This window comes from Protopterus annectens, chromosome 11.part0 (genome assembly GCF_019279795.1).
Source record: "Protopterus annectens isolate FY-2018-M chromosome 11.part0, PAN1.0, whole genome shotgun sequence".
Lineage (NCBI taxonomy): Eukaryota > Metazoa > Chordata > Ceratodontiformes > Protopteridae > Protopterus > Protopterus annectens.
In genome coordinates this window covers 440318918-440335639 of record NC_056745.1, presented here as the reverse complement: position 1 = coordinate 440335639, position 16722 = coordinate 440318918, and the positions used below count along the sequence as shown (strand labels likewise).

General features: G+C 42.6%; 1 protein-coding gene across 3 annotated transcripts in view; it reads right to left on the bottom strand.

Moving 5' to 3' along the window:
* The window catches only part of TRIM24 (tripartite motif containing 24), a 1966170-nt gene that overhangs the window by 188927 nt on the left and 1760521 nt on the right, over positions 1 to 16722 (bottom strand). For all 3 annotated transcript variants that reach the window (XM_044087935.1, XM_044087936.1, XM_044087937.1), the window contains one exon: positions 3847 to 3979. In XM_044087935.1, the coding sequence (XP_043943870.1) occupies positions 3847 to 3979 (133 nt within the window). The remainder of the gene's footprint in view (positions 1 to 3846; positions 3980 to 16722) is intronic.

Genomic DNA, 16722 nt, shown 5'->3' with positions numbered 1-16722 from the left:
AATCTTCTCCATTGCCAAGACTCCTCACTTAGAAGCCTTGCCATCTTAACTAGTTTTCCTTCAAATGGACATGGACTGGTGTTGCACTTCCTAATGTTGTTGGATACAGGTGGACAGAAAAGCTGTTTATCAGTTTCCTCTCTTCCTCTACTTTTGTACGCATCTCCTGATAAAAGTACCAAAACAAAGTTCAATACAAATTTAGTATCAGCTACAACAGTTTAAGGAAGTAAACATGTTTTAAGTAACCAGAAGGTAATCCATTTAATTAAGATAGGATTGATGCAGTAAGACTGTTTGCCATTTGAAATACAACATAGTTATGACTGTGCAAAATCAGTAAAGGCCAAATTTCACCTGTGCTTTTTGCAAACAAATTGGACTCATTTGTGTCTAGCATAGTATGCAACAGCTGCTACTGACATTATCTATCAATGACAGAATATTTAGCTATGAATGTGTGCAGTACATATTCTGTGGTTGCTCTCCTGGATGATGCATTTGTGACACAATAACTGTGCTACACAGAATGCTTTATCTACATGGCTGTTTCAGTTATTTTGTAAATGTTGTCCCCTCAGTGCTATTTATTTCTGCTGACATACTCCATTTGTGGATGTTTCACTGTCACTTTCAATAAATAATTCTGGCAGTTCAGGGCACGAAAGGCCAAAGTAGATACAGTGCACACCTTTCTACCTAATAGTCCAAAATTCTACTTTACTTACTAGGAAAATTGTCGGGACAAGGGGATTTTTTTTTTTAACTGAATTCATCACTTTACTGACTTCCAACAGGAGTTCAAACACATTAGTTACAATAGAGTGGGAACTAACATTTTTCATTACGGTTTGCAGACATTTACATAAACCTTCTCTTTACTCTCGTACATTACAACATACTAGCATAGTGTTAATTCCTACTCTCACCTATTTACTTTAATCTGCTTGAGTTTTATTTTGTATTCATACACTTGATTTTTTAGCGAAGAATATTAAACTTAATAAGGTTAACTTTCAACTCAGTAGCATAATTTCCTTTGTTAATATGTCCCTGCCCCCCAACAATTGTGCCAGAACATTTTGCAAGGAGTCCTTAAACCTAGTTAACTCCGCACACTACCAATTTCCCCATCTCCCTCCTTTCACATCAACTACTCCTCCTTTCTTGAGGGTAAAATTCTCTGAAAGTCTACTTGGAGTAGAAAAGTAATATAAACAATTTTCTGGACTTCCTAGCATACCTAGGGGTTTTATACATTTCTTTTCGTTGTTCTTTTGTAATTTTTTCCCCCTAATCATTCGTTCCAATTTTTTTTAATCTGTCTGACTGATTCTTACAGTTATGTAATAGTTTACATGTCTTATTTTACATATCTTATTAATTATTCATTTCTTGGTAATGTATTCGTACATGATTCCACTAAAAACCTTATCGGAGCTGTTCTTTCACTCAATATTCCCCTCCCTCTCTGTCTACATTCTACCAACAATCCCTGATACGCAAAACATTGTCTTAACTGCAGGGTTAAACACTTATTTGGCATCACCCCATTCTATTAATTTTCCCCTTCCAATTTATTTGCTCCCAGTAGTATGCTCCCTTTGTTAATTTTTCTCCAATTATTTCCAGCATATTTTGCCTGTTTCTGTACTCTTAATGGCAATAATCGCCCCTCTCTATTCCCTCACTAGTTTAGACTTTAAACTATTGTCTGCTGATGTACACATTCCATATAATTATTGCTATTCTCAATGGACTGCTTCCAAAATCTTGATCTCTTTACTTCCCTTGTACTTTTATCTTGTTCCATCATCATCTTTATACATTCTGATCTACATTCCACTGCTTGCTTTAGACATTTTGATCTATATTCCACTGCTTGCTTTATACATCAGTTTCAAATGCACACACAAAGTATCTCTTAAGATCAGCTAGTCCTAATCCAATCCAACTATATGAAAACTGTAGCACTGGGTACCATCCTAACTACCATAACTTGGCAATAAAACAACCTATACAGAAAACTCTCAGTTAACTGGCACTCATGGGGATTGGTAGATGCTGGATAACTGTAGTTTCTGGTTGCTTGAGAGTTACTATTAAAAGTAGGTCTAACTAATACTGCACCCTATACTATTTTTTTTGTTTGACTTGTTCTCATGGTGGGGAGAGGGAGAATTTATTCCTATCCTCATTTTTAAAACTTTAAAACTCTAAAAATGTACTGTACATTTCAATGGGGGAAAATAAAGTTCAACACATGAAAATTGTACTGTACTACTTTGATTTTTTTTGCCAGTTGCTTGAGTTCAGGTTAACTGAGAGTTTAGTGTACTATCATGGTTTCCCCTCCTTCTCTTTTTAAAAACTGTCATGAGAACTTCAAAATTCACCCAAGCTGCCACCAATGCAGGCAAAAGTGGATCTTGAGTTAAGTCTTAATGAAACGTGGCACCCTATGAGAACAGGACTCCCTAATGCTGTACAGCAGTGACTGAACTGATGCATAAAACCCACAATATAAAGGTACAGTATTCACAACTTCCTCATCTTTCTAACATCTAAATCAACTGAACAAATTGCTGCATTAATGACACTTAGAAATGTACATCTCCCACAACAAAGCTCTTAAAATGAATATTACAGGAACAATTTCAACATCAGAAGTTGGCAAAAATATTTACTATGTATGACATAGGAATGCTACACCACCATGAAGTAAAAAATCCAAACAGTTTGGGCAGCTATAAAAAAAATGTGAATAATGGTGCGGATGCAACTCCATACAGAGCACTAAAAATGTCAGTGTGCACCATTGTGGTGTGTATGGCCTTAATATGGGATTGCTTTAAGAGGAAAGATCAACCGACTCTAAGACGGCTCAACAGCATACTCCCCTGCAGGTATCTTTTTCAAAATAAGATTTTACAGAGAAAAGAAAGTCAGGGTTGAATAATGCACATCTGTCTGATGATCATAAAAAAGTTTTGGTGAGTATAGTACTTTGCAGCACAGGTAATAGATCACAAAGGACTGAGGGTGTCAGTTGATCAGTGCAATGAAAGATGGTAAAGGACACTTCACAAAACTGAAGTATAAGAATAACAGGAATATAAGGCTGCCAAAAATCATGGGATTCGATGAATAACCTCCAAACGCTACCAGATGATCACTACTTATAACAAATACGCCAAAGCAACTAGAAGTGAATGTTTTGCAGCACTAGACACCTCTCTCAAAAATTATTTGGGGGGAGGGGGACCATCAGACCATCACCAAGGCAAATGAATTGATTTTCTGTACACTTTCGGTTTTCAGGAAGAGTCTCTAACATGATTCCTGAAAGGAGGAAGAATAATCAAGAGACAGTGAGAAAGCCCCTCTAGAAGGCTGTCTGTTGCTTTATCAGGTACAGTTTAAGGAAAGTTAAGGCAGCAAGGTCCAAGTCTCTTAGAGATCAGAGTTAGCAGAACCAGTTCAACTGCACACACAGTACCAATGTCACTATTTTAAGTGGCAAAATGTGAAAACACAAAGCAAGTTTACAAATGGGAAACACTTCAAAAACAGAATGTTTCAAAAAAGTAAGCACAATGTTGGTGTTCACACAGTCAAAGAAAGACACATAGTCCAGCGATTGCAAAAAGATGAAAATCTACATCAAATGTTAATGTGGAAGAATGCTACCCTATAACTGGTTAACATATATACAAGTGAAGGTCAATGTCAAGGTTTCTGAGATGTTGCATTCATTCCTAACAAGCACTCTGAAATGTTAAATAAAACATTAAACTATAAATTCTACATTAACACAGAACAAAGTGCTGAAGTTAAGTTCTTTACCCTCTGATCCAGTGCAGACATTCCTGAAGATGCTCCTGATTTTCTCTTCTCAGGGCCATAACGGAAATCATCAGAGTCATACTCTACTTCTGGTCTGGACAAGTCCCGGCAAAATGTACAAATCCACTCTCCACTAAAAAAGTTCACTACAAATTTAGTATCACATACAACAGTTTAAATAAGTACACAAGTTTTAAGTAACTAGAGAGTAATTCATTTTAATTAAGACAGGATGGATGCACTAAGACTGATTACCACTTGAAATACAACATGGCTATATATGTACTTGCAAAACCAGCGAAGGACAAACTTCATCTATGTCTTTTGCAAACAATCAAAATGGACAAGCCAAAACATGGTCATTTGCAAGTGTTTCACAACTGCAAACAAAATAAAAATGCTAAACTCTATATAAAAAAATAAATTAAAAAAGAGCAGTTGTCCACTAACAGTATGACAATAAAAGAATACTAATGTCTCTTCTGTACCTGAAAAGCCCACTGCCACAACAGGAAATCTGTTTTCAGAATGGAGCACAAGACACCATCCCCTTACAGCTTTCTCCACTCCATTCTGCAAGATATTCACCAGGGATCTAGCTTCTGTTTCCACTAAACTGCTCAATTATACTGGTTTTAAAGGAACCCAAAATCGTTATCCAAATTTGCTGAAAATCATACTTGTTCATAAGCCAGAATCTGACATATTTAAACCAGAAAACTTCACAGCAATTTTATCATAAAATTAGACATTAAAATAATAGTACCAGGTTTGCAAGAACTTTTATTCCTACTTTAATCTCAACACTTTAATACAGTTTCATACAATGCAGGCATGCACAGTACATACAATACTTTTATTTCAGAGACTATTCTTCCTCAAATAAAACTGAAGTCATCCTTGCTATTCCTGACACTTCTAAAGCTTTTGGTAAATTGCATCTTTCATAATCTAAATGCAACAAAAATGCAGCCGGCCCAAATTCTTCAAAATTACGTCTCAGCCAGACTCAACACAACATAACAATCAAGACAAGAATGTGTAAAGAAGGTCCCTTACCACAGTTACTTCATATTTACTTGGAACTACATATCATGTGCTCAAAGGAAGTCGCTGAAGATCTTTCTGTAAACAAAATATTTTACTTATGGAATTCACATGCAATATACCTGTCCAGTCCTGTAACCTCAGTACTCAATGTCAAGAGCCAAACAAATACAATTCTTCAGCCCAAGTACCAATTTATATACAGAGCTGAAGAATCTATAAATTCTTTTATTTCATATTAAATTCCATACCTTCTACTAGATCTAATTTGAAAAAAACACTTGTATGCTGAAAAAGTATAGTTGTGTACACGTAACATAAATGGAGATGTTCGAGTGTACTCACTGTTGCAGTCATTACCTGTGGGTTATCCCTGCTGTGGCAGCCCTCGGCCGGCCCGAATACCAGAGTCAATGTTTTTCTGCTGTCAGGTCGTCAGTGCTATAAAGGAAGGCAGCTGACGCCATTACATCAGTTTTTCTTACCCTATCCAGTCAGAGGCCCAAGTAAATATGGTAAAGTGGTCCCGGTGGCTAAAAGACATAAGGGGGAAGAAGGGTGGGAAACCAGGACTGCAACAGTGAATACACTCGAACATCTACATTTATGGTAAGTGTACACAACTGTACTATGTTCTTTGTGTTTCACTGTTGCAGTCATCACCTGTGGGAGGATTCCCAAAGCTGAGGAGAGGGGTGGTAGGATTAGTAAGAGACCTAGGAATGGGTCAGCATGCCCTGGAGAACTGCAGAGGCAAACCCTACCCTAGCCTTAGAAAATAGAGGTAGGTGGTAATGCTTGATAAAGGTATGGACAGATGTCCAGGTGGCAGCTTCCAGGATGTCCTTGGTGGGAATTCCTCTGAGGAATGCTGTGGAATTGGAGGCTGCCCTAGTGGAATGGGTTTGAATAGACTTGGGGGGGGGGGGTTCCCATCCAATCTGTAGCAGAAATGGATACAGTGTGATATCCATTTGGAAATGGTTTGTTTGCAAATGGGCTTCCCCTCTGTCCCTGGGGCAAAGCTGACAAATAGTTGTCTGCTTTCCTGAAGGGTTTAGTACTGTCCAAATAGTATCTGAGCTGTCTCTGCGTGTCTAGTGAGTGCAGAATTATTTCCCCCTTGTTTTGAGGGTTAGGAAAGAAGGTGGGTAGATGTATGAGAATTATATTAGATACCACCTTGGCCATAAAGGCGGGATTAGCCCTCAGGGAGACCCTGTCTGCATGGAAGATGATGGACTCAATGGCCAATCAGTGCCTGAAGTTCTGAAACCCTTCTGGCTGAGGTGATAGCTAGGGGAAAAGCAGTCTTCCAGGAGATGTATCTTAGTTCTGCTGAAGCAGCAGGTTCGAAGGGTGGTAAAGTTAGTTTTTCCAAAACATAATTCAGGTACCAGGCTGGAGTTGGTGACCTTCTGGGAGTTCTGATATTAGAAGCCCCTCTGAGGAAGTGTTTAATCAAAGGATGGGAGAACAGGGGCTGTTCTGTATCAAAATGAGCTGAAATGGCTGAGGCGTGGATTTTAGTAGAGGAGAAGGAGAGGCCACTATTAAGTAGCTATGCTAGGTAGTCCAGGATAAGAGGGATGGAAGATTGTGATGTATTGCCCCCTCTGGGCTGGATTCAGGAACAGAATCTTTTACATTTTCCTGCATACGATTTTCTGGTGCTGGGCCTTCTGGCCTCTGTGATAATGTCTAGGACCTGCTTGCTTAACAGGGGCCCCTTGTTTGCCTTAAGAGTATTAGTCATGCTGACAGTTTGAGAGTCTGCAAGTCTGGGTATAGCACCCCCCACCCCACCTGAGTTATGCAGTCTGAGATCAAGGGAAGCTGCCTGGGAGGCTGTAAGGTCAGGCTGTGCAGTAAGGGGTACTAATGTTGTCTGGGCCAATCTGGAGCAATGAGGATGGCCTTTGGTCTCTCCTCCCTTACTTTGATCAGTACCTTGGGAATAATAGGCAGAGGAGGGAATGTGTACACAAAGAGGGTGTTCCAGGGGAAGGTCAAGGCATCCACCTTCCACTCTAGGTGGTTATACTCCCTGGTACAGAAATTGTTCAGCTGATGGTTGAGATGCGAAGCAAAGAGATCCACCTCCGAAGTCCCCCAAACCTGAGTGATTTGTAAAAAGATTTTTCTTTGGAGCTGCCATTTGTGGGGGTCCACTAAGTTTCTGCTTAACTGGTCTGGCAGGGTGTTGCTGATCCCTGGTAGGTATTGAGCTATCAGGTATACTCCCATGGAAGAGGCTGTCAACCAGAGGTTTATGGCTAGCCTGCACAGAGGGTAAGATTGGGTCCCTCCCTGTTTGTTGATGTACAACATTACTGTGGTGTCGTCTGTTTTGATAAGGAGAACCCCTGACTTGAGATGGGGTTTGAAGGATGTCAGAGCCTTTTGTACTGCCATCATTTCCTTCTGGTTGATGTGTAAGGGAAGGTGCTGGGCATACCAAAGACCTTGGGTGCACCTGCCTTCTCGGTGAGCTCCCCAAGCTATATCTGAGGTGTTGGTGGTAATGGTCTGCCCGATTGGGTGGAGGGTGAAGGAAAGACCCTTGTTCTGGGCAAAGGCCCCTGTCCACCAGAGAAACTCTGCCATTATACAGGGGATCAGAGGGAGAGAGGTCTCTAGAGGTTGAGTGTGTTGACACCAAAGGTTCTTTAGGTTTTCACTGAAGTTTTCTCATGTGAAGCCTGGCCACAGGAATTAGAAGGATGCAAGATGCCATGTACCCCAAGGCTTGCAGGAACTTCCTCACAGTGAGGTGACTTCTGGAAGCCAGCTGGGTAAAATAGACAGGCAGGAAGCTCTGCTTTTCTGGGGATAGGAAGGCCATTTGGGATGCTGTGTCCAGCACTGCTCCCAAGAAAATGATCTTCCTGGAGGGTGTTTGTCTTGATTTCTTCTTGTTGGTTGTGTACCCTAAGGAGGTTAGGAGGGTTTTGACAAAGAGGAGGTCCTTGAGGAGCTTTTCTTTGCAATCTGCCTGAATATGGCAGTCATCTAGAGAAGGGCACATTTGTATATTTTTCTGTCTGCAAAAGGCTATGGCCAGGGCTAAGCATTTGGTAAATACCCTGGGAGCAATAAACCAAAGGGTAGCGTAGAAAACTGAAAGTGTTGTGAGCCTGCCCTGAAGCGAAGGAATTTCCTGTAGGATTCCCTTATGGGGATGTGGAGGTAGGCATCTTTTAGATCTTGGGTAACTAACCATGCATTTTGTGCCAGCATAGGCAGCACCTGCTGCAAAGTTAGCATTTTGAATTTGGGGACCACCAGGAAGGTGTTCAGAATGGACAGATGCAGGATGGGGTGCCAAGTTTCCTCTTTTCTGGGAACAAGGAATAGTCTGGAATAAAAGCGTTTGGCTGCTTGATCTGAGGGGACAAGTTATACTGCCCCTTGGGATAGGAGAGTTTGGACTCATTTCAATGCCTCTGCCCACTGAATTGGAGGTAAGTCTGGGTACCCTCTTGGAATAGGGAGTTTGTTGAAGGAGAATTTGTATCCCTGAAAAATGATATTTAAGACCCATTGGTCCTTTGTTACAGAAAGTCATTTTTTTTGCAGAGGGAGAGCCTTCTTCCTAGTTTTTGGTGAGTGAAAAGTGGGCAGAGGGGCAAAAGGGAGTCATTGAGAGTTTTTGCCATAGAGGGATGGCTTAGAACTCCCTGCCTTTGGAGTGGAAGTGGTCCACTGTTTGGTTCTCTGCTGTCCCTGGGATAGGAGTCTGAGTGGTCTGTCCTTGTGGGGCTTACCTTGCCCCTGTCTGCTAGGTGCAGGAAAGGACCAGTGTTTTGAGGGAAAATTCCTACTGAACCTAGGAGAGGTAGTACCTAAAGGAAATCTTTTACTGTTTGCATATATTTTGCTTTGTCTTCAATCTTTTTAAGCACCTTTTCTGCTTTTACTCCAAACAAGAAGTCCTTATCCAAGGGTGCATCAAGGAATTTAGACTTGACATGATCAGGGAGAGGTTGTTCCTTCAACCATGCATGTCTCCTAATGACAGATCCTGACACTGCTGCCCTGCTTGAGGCTTCTAGGGCATCATATCCACAGTGTAATGAGTGTTTGGCCACTTGACAAGTAGAGTGCAGTAAATATGCTAACACTTTTGAATTGGCACAGCCAGGAAAGGTTGAAATCTTTTGTTTTAATAGTTCCAAAGTGTGTTGTTGATATTTTAAAATGCGGAATTGACAGTTGAGTGCTCTGATGGCCAAGGTTGCAGAGGTGTATACTTTTTTACCCCATCTGTCCAGAGCTCTGGAGTCCTCGTCAGAAGGAATAGGATTCTTTGCAGAACTAGCCTTAGCTCTTTTTGGTCCCTATGTACTGACCTCCAGGTCTGCAGCAGGATTTCTGTACAGGTATTTGTGAGAGTCCAGTAATCTATAATACCTGTCAGGTTTTCTGGGAGCAGGTGGGAGGTCATCAGGAGTTGAGCTGGATTCATGGAAGACATCATCAACCACCTCTAAGACTGGAGAGATGGCCAAGGGTCTGTGCTGGGGCAGGTCTAGAAACTCTCAGTCTTTTCTTTCACAGAGGGAAGTCCTGGGATTCCCAGTGGAAATGTTCCCTGAGGGTGTGAAGGGTTTACCCAAAGGAAAGATCTTCTGGTGGGGAGGCAGAAGGTATGGATTCCTCTGCACCTGAATCCTCATAAGCAGTCAGAGGTTGTTGTTCCTCTTCAAAATCTGAATAATCAGACTCCTCAGAATAATGTTCTGTCAGTATTTCAGGAGAAAGTTCTCTTTTCCTTTTAGAAGGTGTGGCCTGACTACCCCTGATAAGGGTGATAAGATCCTCCACTATTTTAAGCATTTGACCTTGGGGTGGTGGTGCAGGAGTAAAATTGTGGCTAGAGTTAGTTTTCCAAGTGTAGCCTCGTCTCTAGGCCTAAGAGTATCCATCGGTATGAGAGAAATTGGAGGAGAAGAGGTAATTTTTTGTCTATATTCAGTAGTGCGAAAAACCTCCTCGGAAGTCGGTGCCTGCGTTGCGGCTCCAGACCCAACCAAGGCAGAGACAACCAAAGGCTCAGAAGATGAAGACGATTTCTGCGGCATACGGGACTCCGAAAGGGTCTCAGTAGAGGCCTACGAAGGTATCGAATTGGGCATCAGAGGCTGCAAAGGTGCCTCACTGAATTCCAAATTCCAAAGAACTGACGATCTGCTTACTGGTAAAGTCGTCGGAAGGCTTAGCCTTGTGTGGTCTGTCTCTATCTTTATCCTTACGTTTTTTCGAAATGTCTACAGATTGGTGGTTAACAGACACCATTTTGGAATACGAAGACTGAAGGCGAAAATACCTGGCTACAATAACAGCTCTATGATGAATGGTTCTCGTGTTAAACAGGGTGCAGAACTAGCAAAGGGGGACGTCATGGTTTCGGCCTAAACAAGTGACGCAGTATGAATGGAAGTGGTATTTGCTTTCCACAGGCGAGGCAATTGTTAACTTTTTCGGACATCGGTTAGTGCAAGAAAAAAGGATCCCCAACGGGGTACTTAGCTTTAGACATTTTCAGCTGTAATTCAAACTCTGGTAGCAACCGACTGGCACATTTGCGAACAGCTTTTGCTACGGGCTCCACGGCAAGACTGACTGATGTAATGGCATCAGTTGCCTTCCTTTATAGCACTGATGACCTGATGTCTGTCAGCAAGCGAGAGCAGCCGACACAGAAAAACAATGACTCTGGTAGTCGGGCAGGCATCTACCATAGCAGTGATAACCCACATGTGATGACAGCAACAGTGAAACACGAACATCAGCATAAATCTTTCTCCCTTTAACACTGCAAGTATTTTAGCTAAACCTGTCAAGAACTCCATTCAGGTTGTTAGAGCATGGTTCTGACAATGAACTGAATATATATTCACCTGGTCACTGAACAGCAGCCCCTGCAGCTTCTCTACTACGCTTGACAAGCCTACATTTATTACTGTCTTATGGAAGGTAATAGCCTTACTGATAACGAGAGGCATCCTCCAAACTTCAGCTTCCTGTCAGATAAGTCACTCAGGTTAAAATGCTAAGAAAGTACAGTTGTATAAAATCTTACCATAACAACAGACGTCCTTCTCTACACTATTACAGTATTCTTCATATAAGGAAGTCCAGCCTGGGCAGCCCGATGCTCAGCTAGTAAACAAAAGCCTAAAAAAGATCTTGTATGCATGTCACATTTATACTCCTCACACAGAACGTAGGGCATAAAAGGAACATACGGATGCAACTACTTAGAACTGAACTGCCCCAGAAAAGAACAGTCACCAAAGGACGAGAGTTCACATGCATCCAGGAGGAAAGAATGCAGAATAAACAAGAGGGGGCTGGAGGGAGGGAGTGAAGTGAATACAACAGTGAAGAGAAGGACATCTACTGTTAAGGTAAGGGTTCTACACAACTGTACTATGTCCTTCTATACCACTGATGCAGTATTCTTTATAGAAGGGAGAATAAAAAAGCTCAGGAAACAGAAAGGGAGGTGGAAGGCTGAAAACAACCTTCAACAAACCCACATAACATGGTTTCAGCAAAAACCATATCCAACTTGTAATGCTTAGAAAAGGTAAGGACTGAAGACCAAGTAGCAGCTTTAAGGATGGAACTGGTGTCCAACCCCTTGAAGAAGGCACCAAAAGAGGCAACAGCCCTAATGGAATGAGCTCTAACAGATGTGGTGCCATGAAAGTATAACAAAAGGAAACTGCCTTAGATATCCAAGAGGAGATGGTTTGCTTAGAAACAGCCAAACCCAAAGACCTGGGATGAAAGGAAATTAAAAGGTGACCAGATCAGACTTATGAATACTCCTAGTTTTATACAAATAGTACTCGAGATGTCTGTGCAAATCCAGGGTATGCAGGACCCTCTCACTAGCAGACTGAGGAACATGGAAAGAGGAAGGGAGTTGCACCGACCGATTTTAGGACAACTCCTCATTTACTACCTTGGGCATAAAAGGATTAATAGGAAGGGACACCCTATCCCTGTGAAAACACAAAAAAGGAGGAATGGCAACATGGGCCTGGAGCTCAGAAACCCTCTGAGCAATACATAAGAGCCAGCAACAGAACAGCCTTCCAGGTACAATGTTCCAAAGAATAAGAATCTGCTGTCTCAAAAGGAGCCTGAGTCAATTTTTCCAAAACAAAATTAAGGTCCCAAGGAGGATGAATACATTTTCTTGGGGGTCTAATATGCAAGACGCCTTTAAGAAATTGTTTGACCTTAAAACAATAAAATCAAAGGAGGACTCAATGGCAAACAAGCAGAAATAGCTGATAAATGGGCTTTAACATAAGAATAGGCCAAGACAGACTGGAGCAACTCACACAAATGAGTGGACCAGAGGAACCTCTACTGAAAAAGGGTCTGGGTTGCAAGCATGGCACTAGACTGAAAATCTTTTCCATTTGGACATACAAGATTTTCTGGTTGAGGGTTTCCTTGCCTCCTGTAAAACCCTGAGCATGTTCTCAGAAAAGAGGTGCCTGAAAGGGATCAAAACCCATCGCCCACAATGTCATCTGCAGAGCAGATAAGAGGGAGTGGATGAGAGATCCCTTGTCCTTTGTGAGGAGATCCAACTGGTGAGGTAACTTGTGATGATTGGCCCTGGCCTGATGCATTAAGAGGGGCAGCCAGTGTTCAGCCAAAAGGGAGTCACTAGGCAAGATTTCTGGAGAGTCCAGCTAGATCTGCAGGATTCTTGGAAGAAGAGGAGGGAAACAAAGAAACCCCCCCTTCCAAGGAAAGGGCGTTCGTCTTCTACGCCAGACAGCATGGCACTCTGGAACAGAGGAGAGGATGCTGGCTGTTCAGAGGTGAGGCAAAAAGATCTACCTGAGGAATACCCCATCGATGAACAATGTCCAGAAACATGTCTCTGTGAAGCATCCATTCATGAGCCTGTGTTTTGGACCTGCTCAAAGGGTCTGTCACTAGATTGTGTCCTGAAAGAATGCAAACTGCCTGAAGAGTTAACTGATAACACAGAGCCACTTCCCAAGCCTGAAGTGCCATCTGGGAGAGGAGGTAAGATTTCATGCCCCACCCCCGCTTGACATACCACATCATGGTAGTGCTGTCTCTGTGTACACTTTCAAGGGGCCTGGACAGAACATGGGTTGAAAAGCCTGAAGGGCCAGAATTAGAGCTCTCATATCCTTGACATTGATATGGTTTCTGACGGGGAGGCCAAAGACCCTGAACGTTCAAGTGACCATGAGAAACCTCCCACCCCATGTCTGAGGCATCAGTGAACAGCTCTTGAAAAGGGACTGGAGGCTGAAAGGGCCGGCCCGGGGTGAAAGCGAACTGTTGAATCCACCACTCAAATTCCTTCTTGAGACAGGGAAGGAGAGGTACACTGAAATTCAGAGAGTAACGATGCTGCAGCCAAACTGACATGAGGTATCACTGAAGCTTCTGCATCTGCAGTCTGGCAAGAGGAAGAATTGGAAGAGAAGAGGCAATGAATCCCAAGGATGGAAGAAACTCCCTGGCTGGCATGGCAGACAGAGAAAGAACAGACTGAAAGAAGGATGTCAACAACATCTTTGGAGGTTGAAGAGAGGCCAACAATGGCACCATCTGAATCTTGCATGCCAGATGCATATGATCCTGACAGGGAATCAGGACAAACTTTTGGAAGTTGATAATAAAACCAGACTTTGAAGAGAGATGGTGACAGTAGATACTGTAACAAGTGACTGGGAGAAGGAGCCTGAAGCAACAGGTTGTTTAAATAAGAAAAAATATGAATGCCTTGAAGCCTGCAAAAGGCAATTGCAGGAGCGAGGCATTTTGTGAATACCCTTGGGGAAGTAGAGAGGTGAAAGGGCAAAGCAGAGAAGTGTAAATGAGAGGAAGACACAGAGAAACATAAAAACGTCCTGAAAAGAGGTTACAAAGGGATATGAAGGTAAGCATCTTTCAGATCTAAGGACACTAAAAAATCCTGGGTTAATAAAAGAGGAAACAGAGTCTGAAGAGTAAGCATTCAAAAAGAAGGGAACTCAAGGTGTTGAGCTGTGAGAGATCCAAAATAGATCTCCAAATGCCCTCCTTTCAAGGAACCAGAAACATCCTGGAATAGAAAACCCTTCCCACCTGGGAAGGGTGGACAAGTTGAATAATCTCTTGCTTCAATAAGGGACCCTTGAACCTCCGGGAAATGAGGAAGTTGTGCTACAGGAGGTTGAGGAATCCCTGAAAAAGGAGGGAGAGATTTCCATACCATAAAGTTACCCTGACAGATGACAGAAAGAACCCAAGATTCTGAAGTAATGAGATGCCAATTTGGAAGAGAAAGGGAGAGCTGAATGGACAAAGGAACCTGGTCTAATAGAAGTGGGAAGGGCAAATTGTCAAAGTGAAGCAGGCTTATCAGATAAAGGAGGCTTCTGGACCACATAAATCTGAGAAACCTTAGCAGAGGGGGGGCCACTTGAGAAACAGAAACTAAAAAAGATAAGGCAGAGGATTTGCCATCAGAATCAGGGAGGGTAGAGATAACCTGACAAGCCTGAGCAATTAAGGCCAAAGCATATCTGGTCATGTGGGTCTGGGCAATTAATAGCCCTAAAGGCCAAAGTAGAAGCATTGTAAACTTTCCTGCCAATCCTCTCAATCACACTACTATCATTATCAGAAGGCAAAAATTGGGAAGAAGGCAAAAGTTTATAAGGTTTGACAGAAGAGACAAAGACCACAGCAAGACATTTAAATAAAAACAGACAATCTTCAGGAACCTTATCAGGTTTCTTAGGAGCAAGAGGCTGAGAATCAGGAGACTCAGAAACTGCAGTGAAAATGTTTAACAAGGCAGCCAACACCAGAGAACTGCAAATGGTTTAGGAGTATCCACCTGAAGCAACTCATAATATTTTCTCTGAGTATCAGACACTTGAGAAGAATCTCACTTAAAGAATTCCATCATCCTAGCAACTGTGCCCCAAAAGGACAATTTCTCAAAAGGAGACTCGGGGCTAACAGACTCCTCATCATCAGAACCATAAACCAAAGGTGAAGGCATCTGTGAAGAATAGGACAAAGTCCTCTCACCAGACAATGAATCCTCATCCAAGGAATCTGGTTCCCTAAGCTGTTTAAAAGGTGTCTAAGGCAGCCTGCAAAACTGGCTCGACCTGAGGATCTGGATCAGAACGAGTCTCTGGACTACCATGTGCCTCGGAAGAGATGTCCATGGGGAGAGGTGCAGCAAAAGCTTCGGGCCTAGGCCTTTCGGCCTTCCGCTTCATGGACGGCTCAAGCGTTGGGCTGGAGGAAACCTTCATTGCACTTTTGGCAAGGATTTTTAAGCACTGGTTCTCTAAATAAATTGCGAGGGAGAAAAACCTGCTCCAAAGAGTCTTGGGGACAAACGAATGACAGAAAGAATACTTGTGTAAAATTTTACCATAACTATAGATGTCCCTCTCTCATGTTGCAGTACTCCAAACTCTTGGGTTTTTCTCTCTTGCTACCCAAACATTCCGCTAGTATACAAAAGCTTCTAGTCACTGGAGTGTATGTGGGAAATCTGACATTGGCTTAGGGAACGTGGACCATAAAAGTGGCATCTGCACATACCAGACCTCAGACCGGAGTGCCCCACTCAAACCCCAGTAGCACGAAAACTGTGCTATCTAAGAAGGAACAATTTAAGGGAAGAAGAGGGCAAGGAGTACTGCAACATGGAAGAGAAGGACATCTATGGTTATAAGATTTTACACAACTATTCTACGTCCTTCTATTCTCATGTTGCAGTACTCTGAACTCTTGGGTGAGTGCCAAAGCTCACTGGGAAGAACAGGGTGGTGGCTTGGAATTACTCTCCAAAAATCCATGGAGGACTGCCACGGCAAATCCAGCCCTGGATTTGGAAATGTGGTCCAATTTGTAATGCTTGGTAAAGGTGTGGACAGAGGTCCATGTAGCTGCCTCTAAAAGGGTGGCAGTGTCCAATTCTTTAAAGAAAGCTCCAGATGAAGCCATAGCCCTAGTGGTGTGTGCTTTAACTTTGGACCCCAAATATTTCCCCTGGTATGGATAGCAGAAGGAAATTGCTCTGGAAATCCAGGCAGAATTGTCTGCTTTATCACTGCTTTCCCCAGGGCTCAGGGATGAATGGAGACAAACAATTAGTCTGATGTTCTGATAGATTTGGTCTTGTCTAGGTAAAGCCCAAGCTATCTATGCATATCAAAGGAATGTAAGACTCTCTCACTGTCACTCTGAGGATGGGCAAAAAAGGGGGGAAGGTGAATAGCTTGGTTTAAGGATAGCTCATTGACCACATTGGGCATGAAGGAAGGGTGTTGGTCCAAAGGGTTACCCTTTCTTTGTGGAAGATAAGGAAAGGGGGAATGGCCATGAGGGCCTGTAACTCTGACACTCTTCCAGCTGATGTCAAGGCTACTAGGAGTACTGTTTTCCCAACTGCAGTGTTTTAGAGAGGCCTTGGAAGCTGGTTCAAAGTGGGCCACTGTGAGTTTATCCAAAACATAATTCAGGTCCTGGGGGGGCTTGAGATGCAGCACTCCCCTTAGGAATAACTTTACAGGCAATTAAGAAGCCAAAGGAAGGTCCAGAGCCAGACAAGCTGAAACAGCAGCAAGGTGGGCTTTAACAGAGGAGTACGCCAACCCTGTCTGCAAGAGTTCACACAGGTATGACAGTACCTAATGGAAATCACCCTGGAAAGGGTCCAACTGTCTTTGTAGACATCAAATGGAGAATCTGTTTCATTTACACATACAAGATCTCCTAACATTAGGATTCTTGTCATCCTGCAGG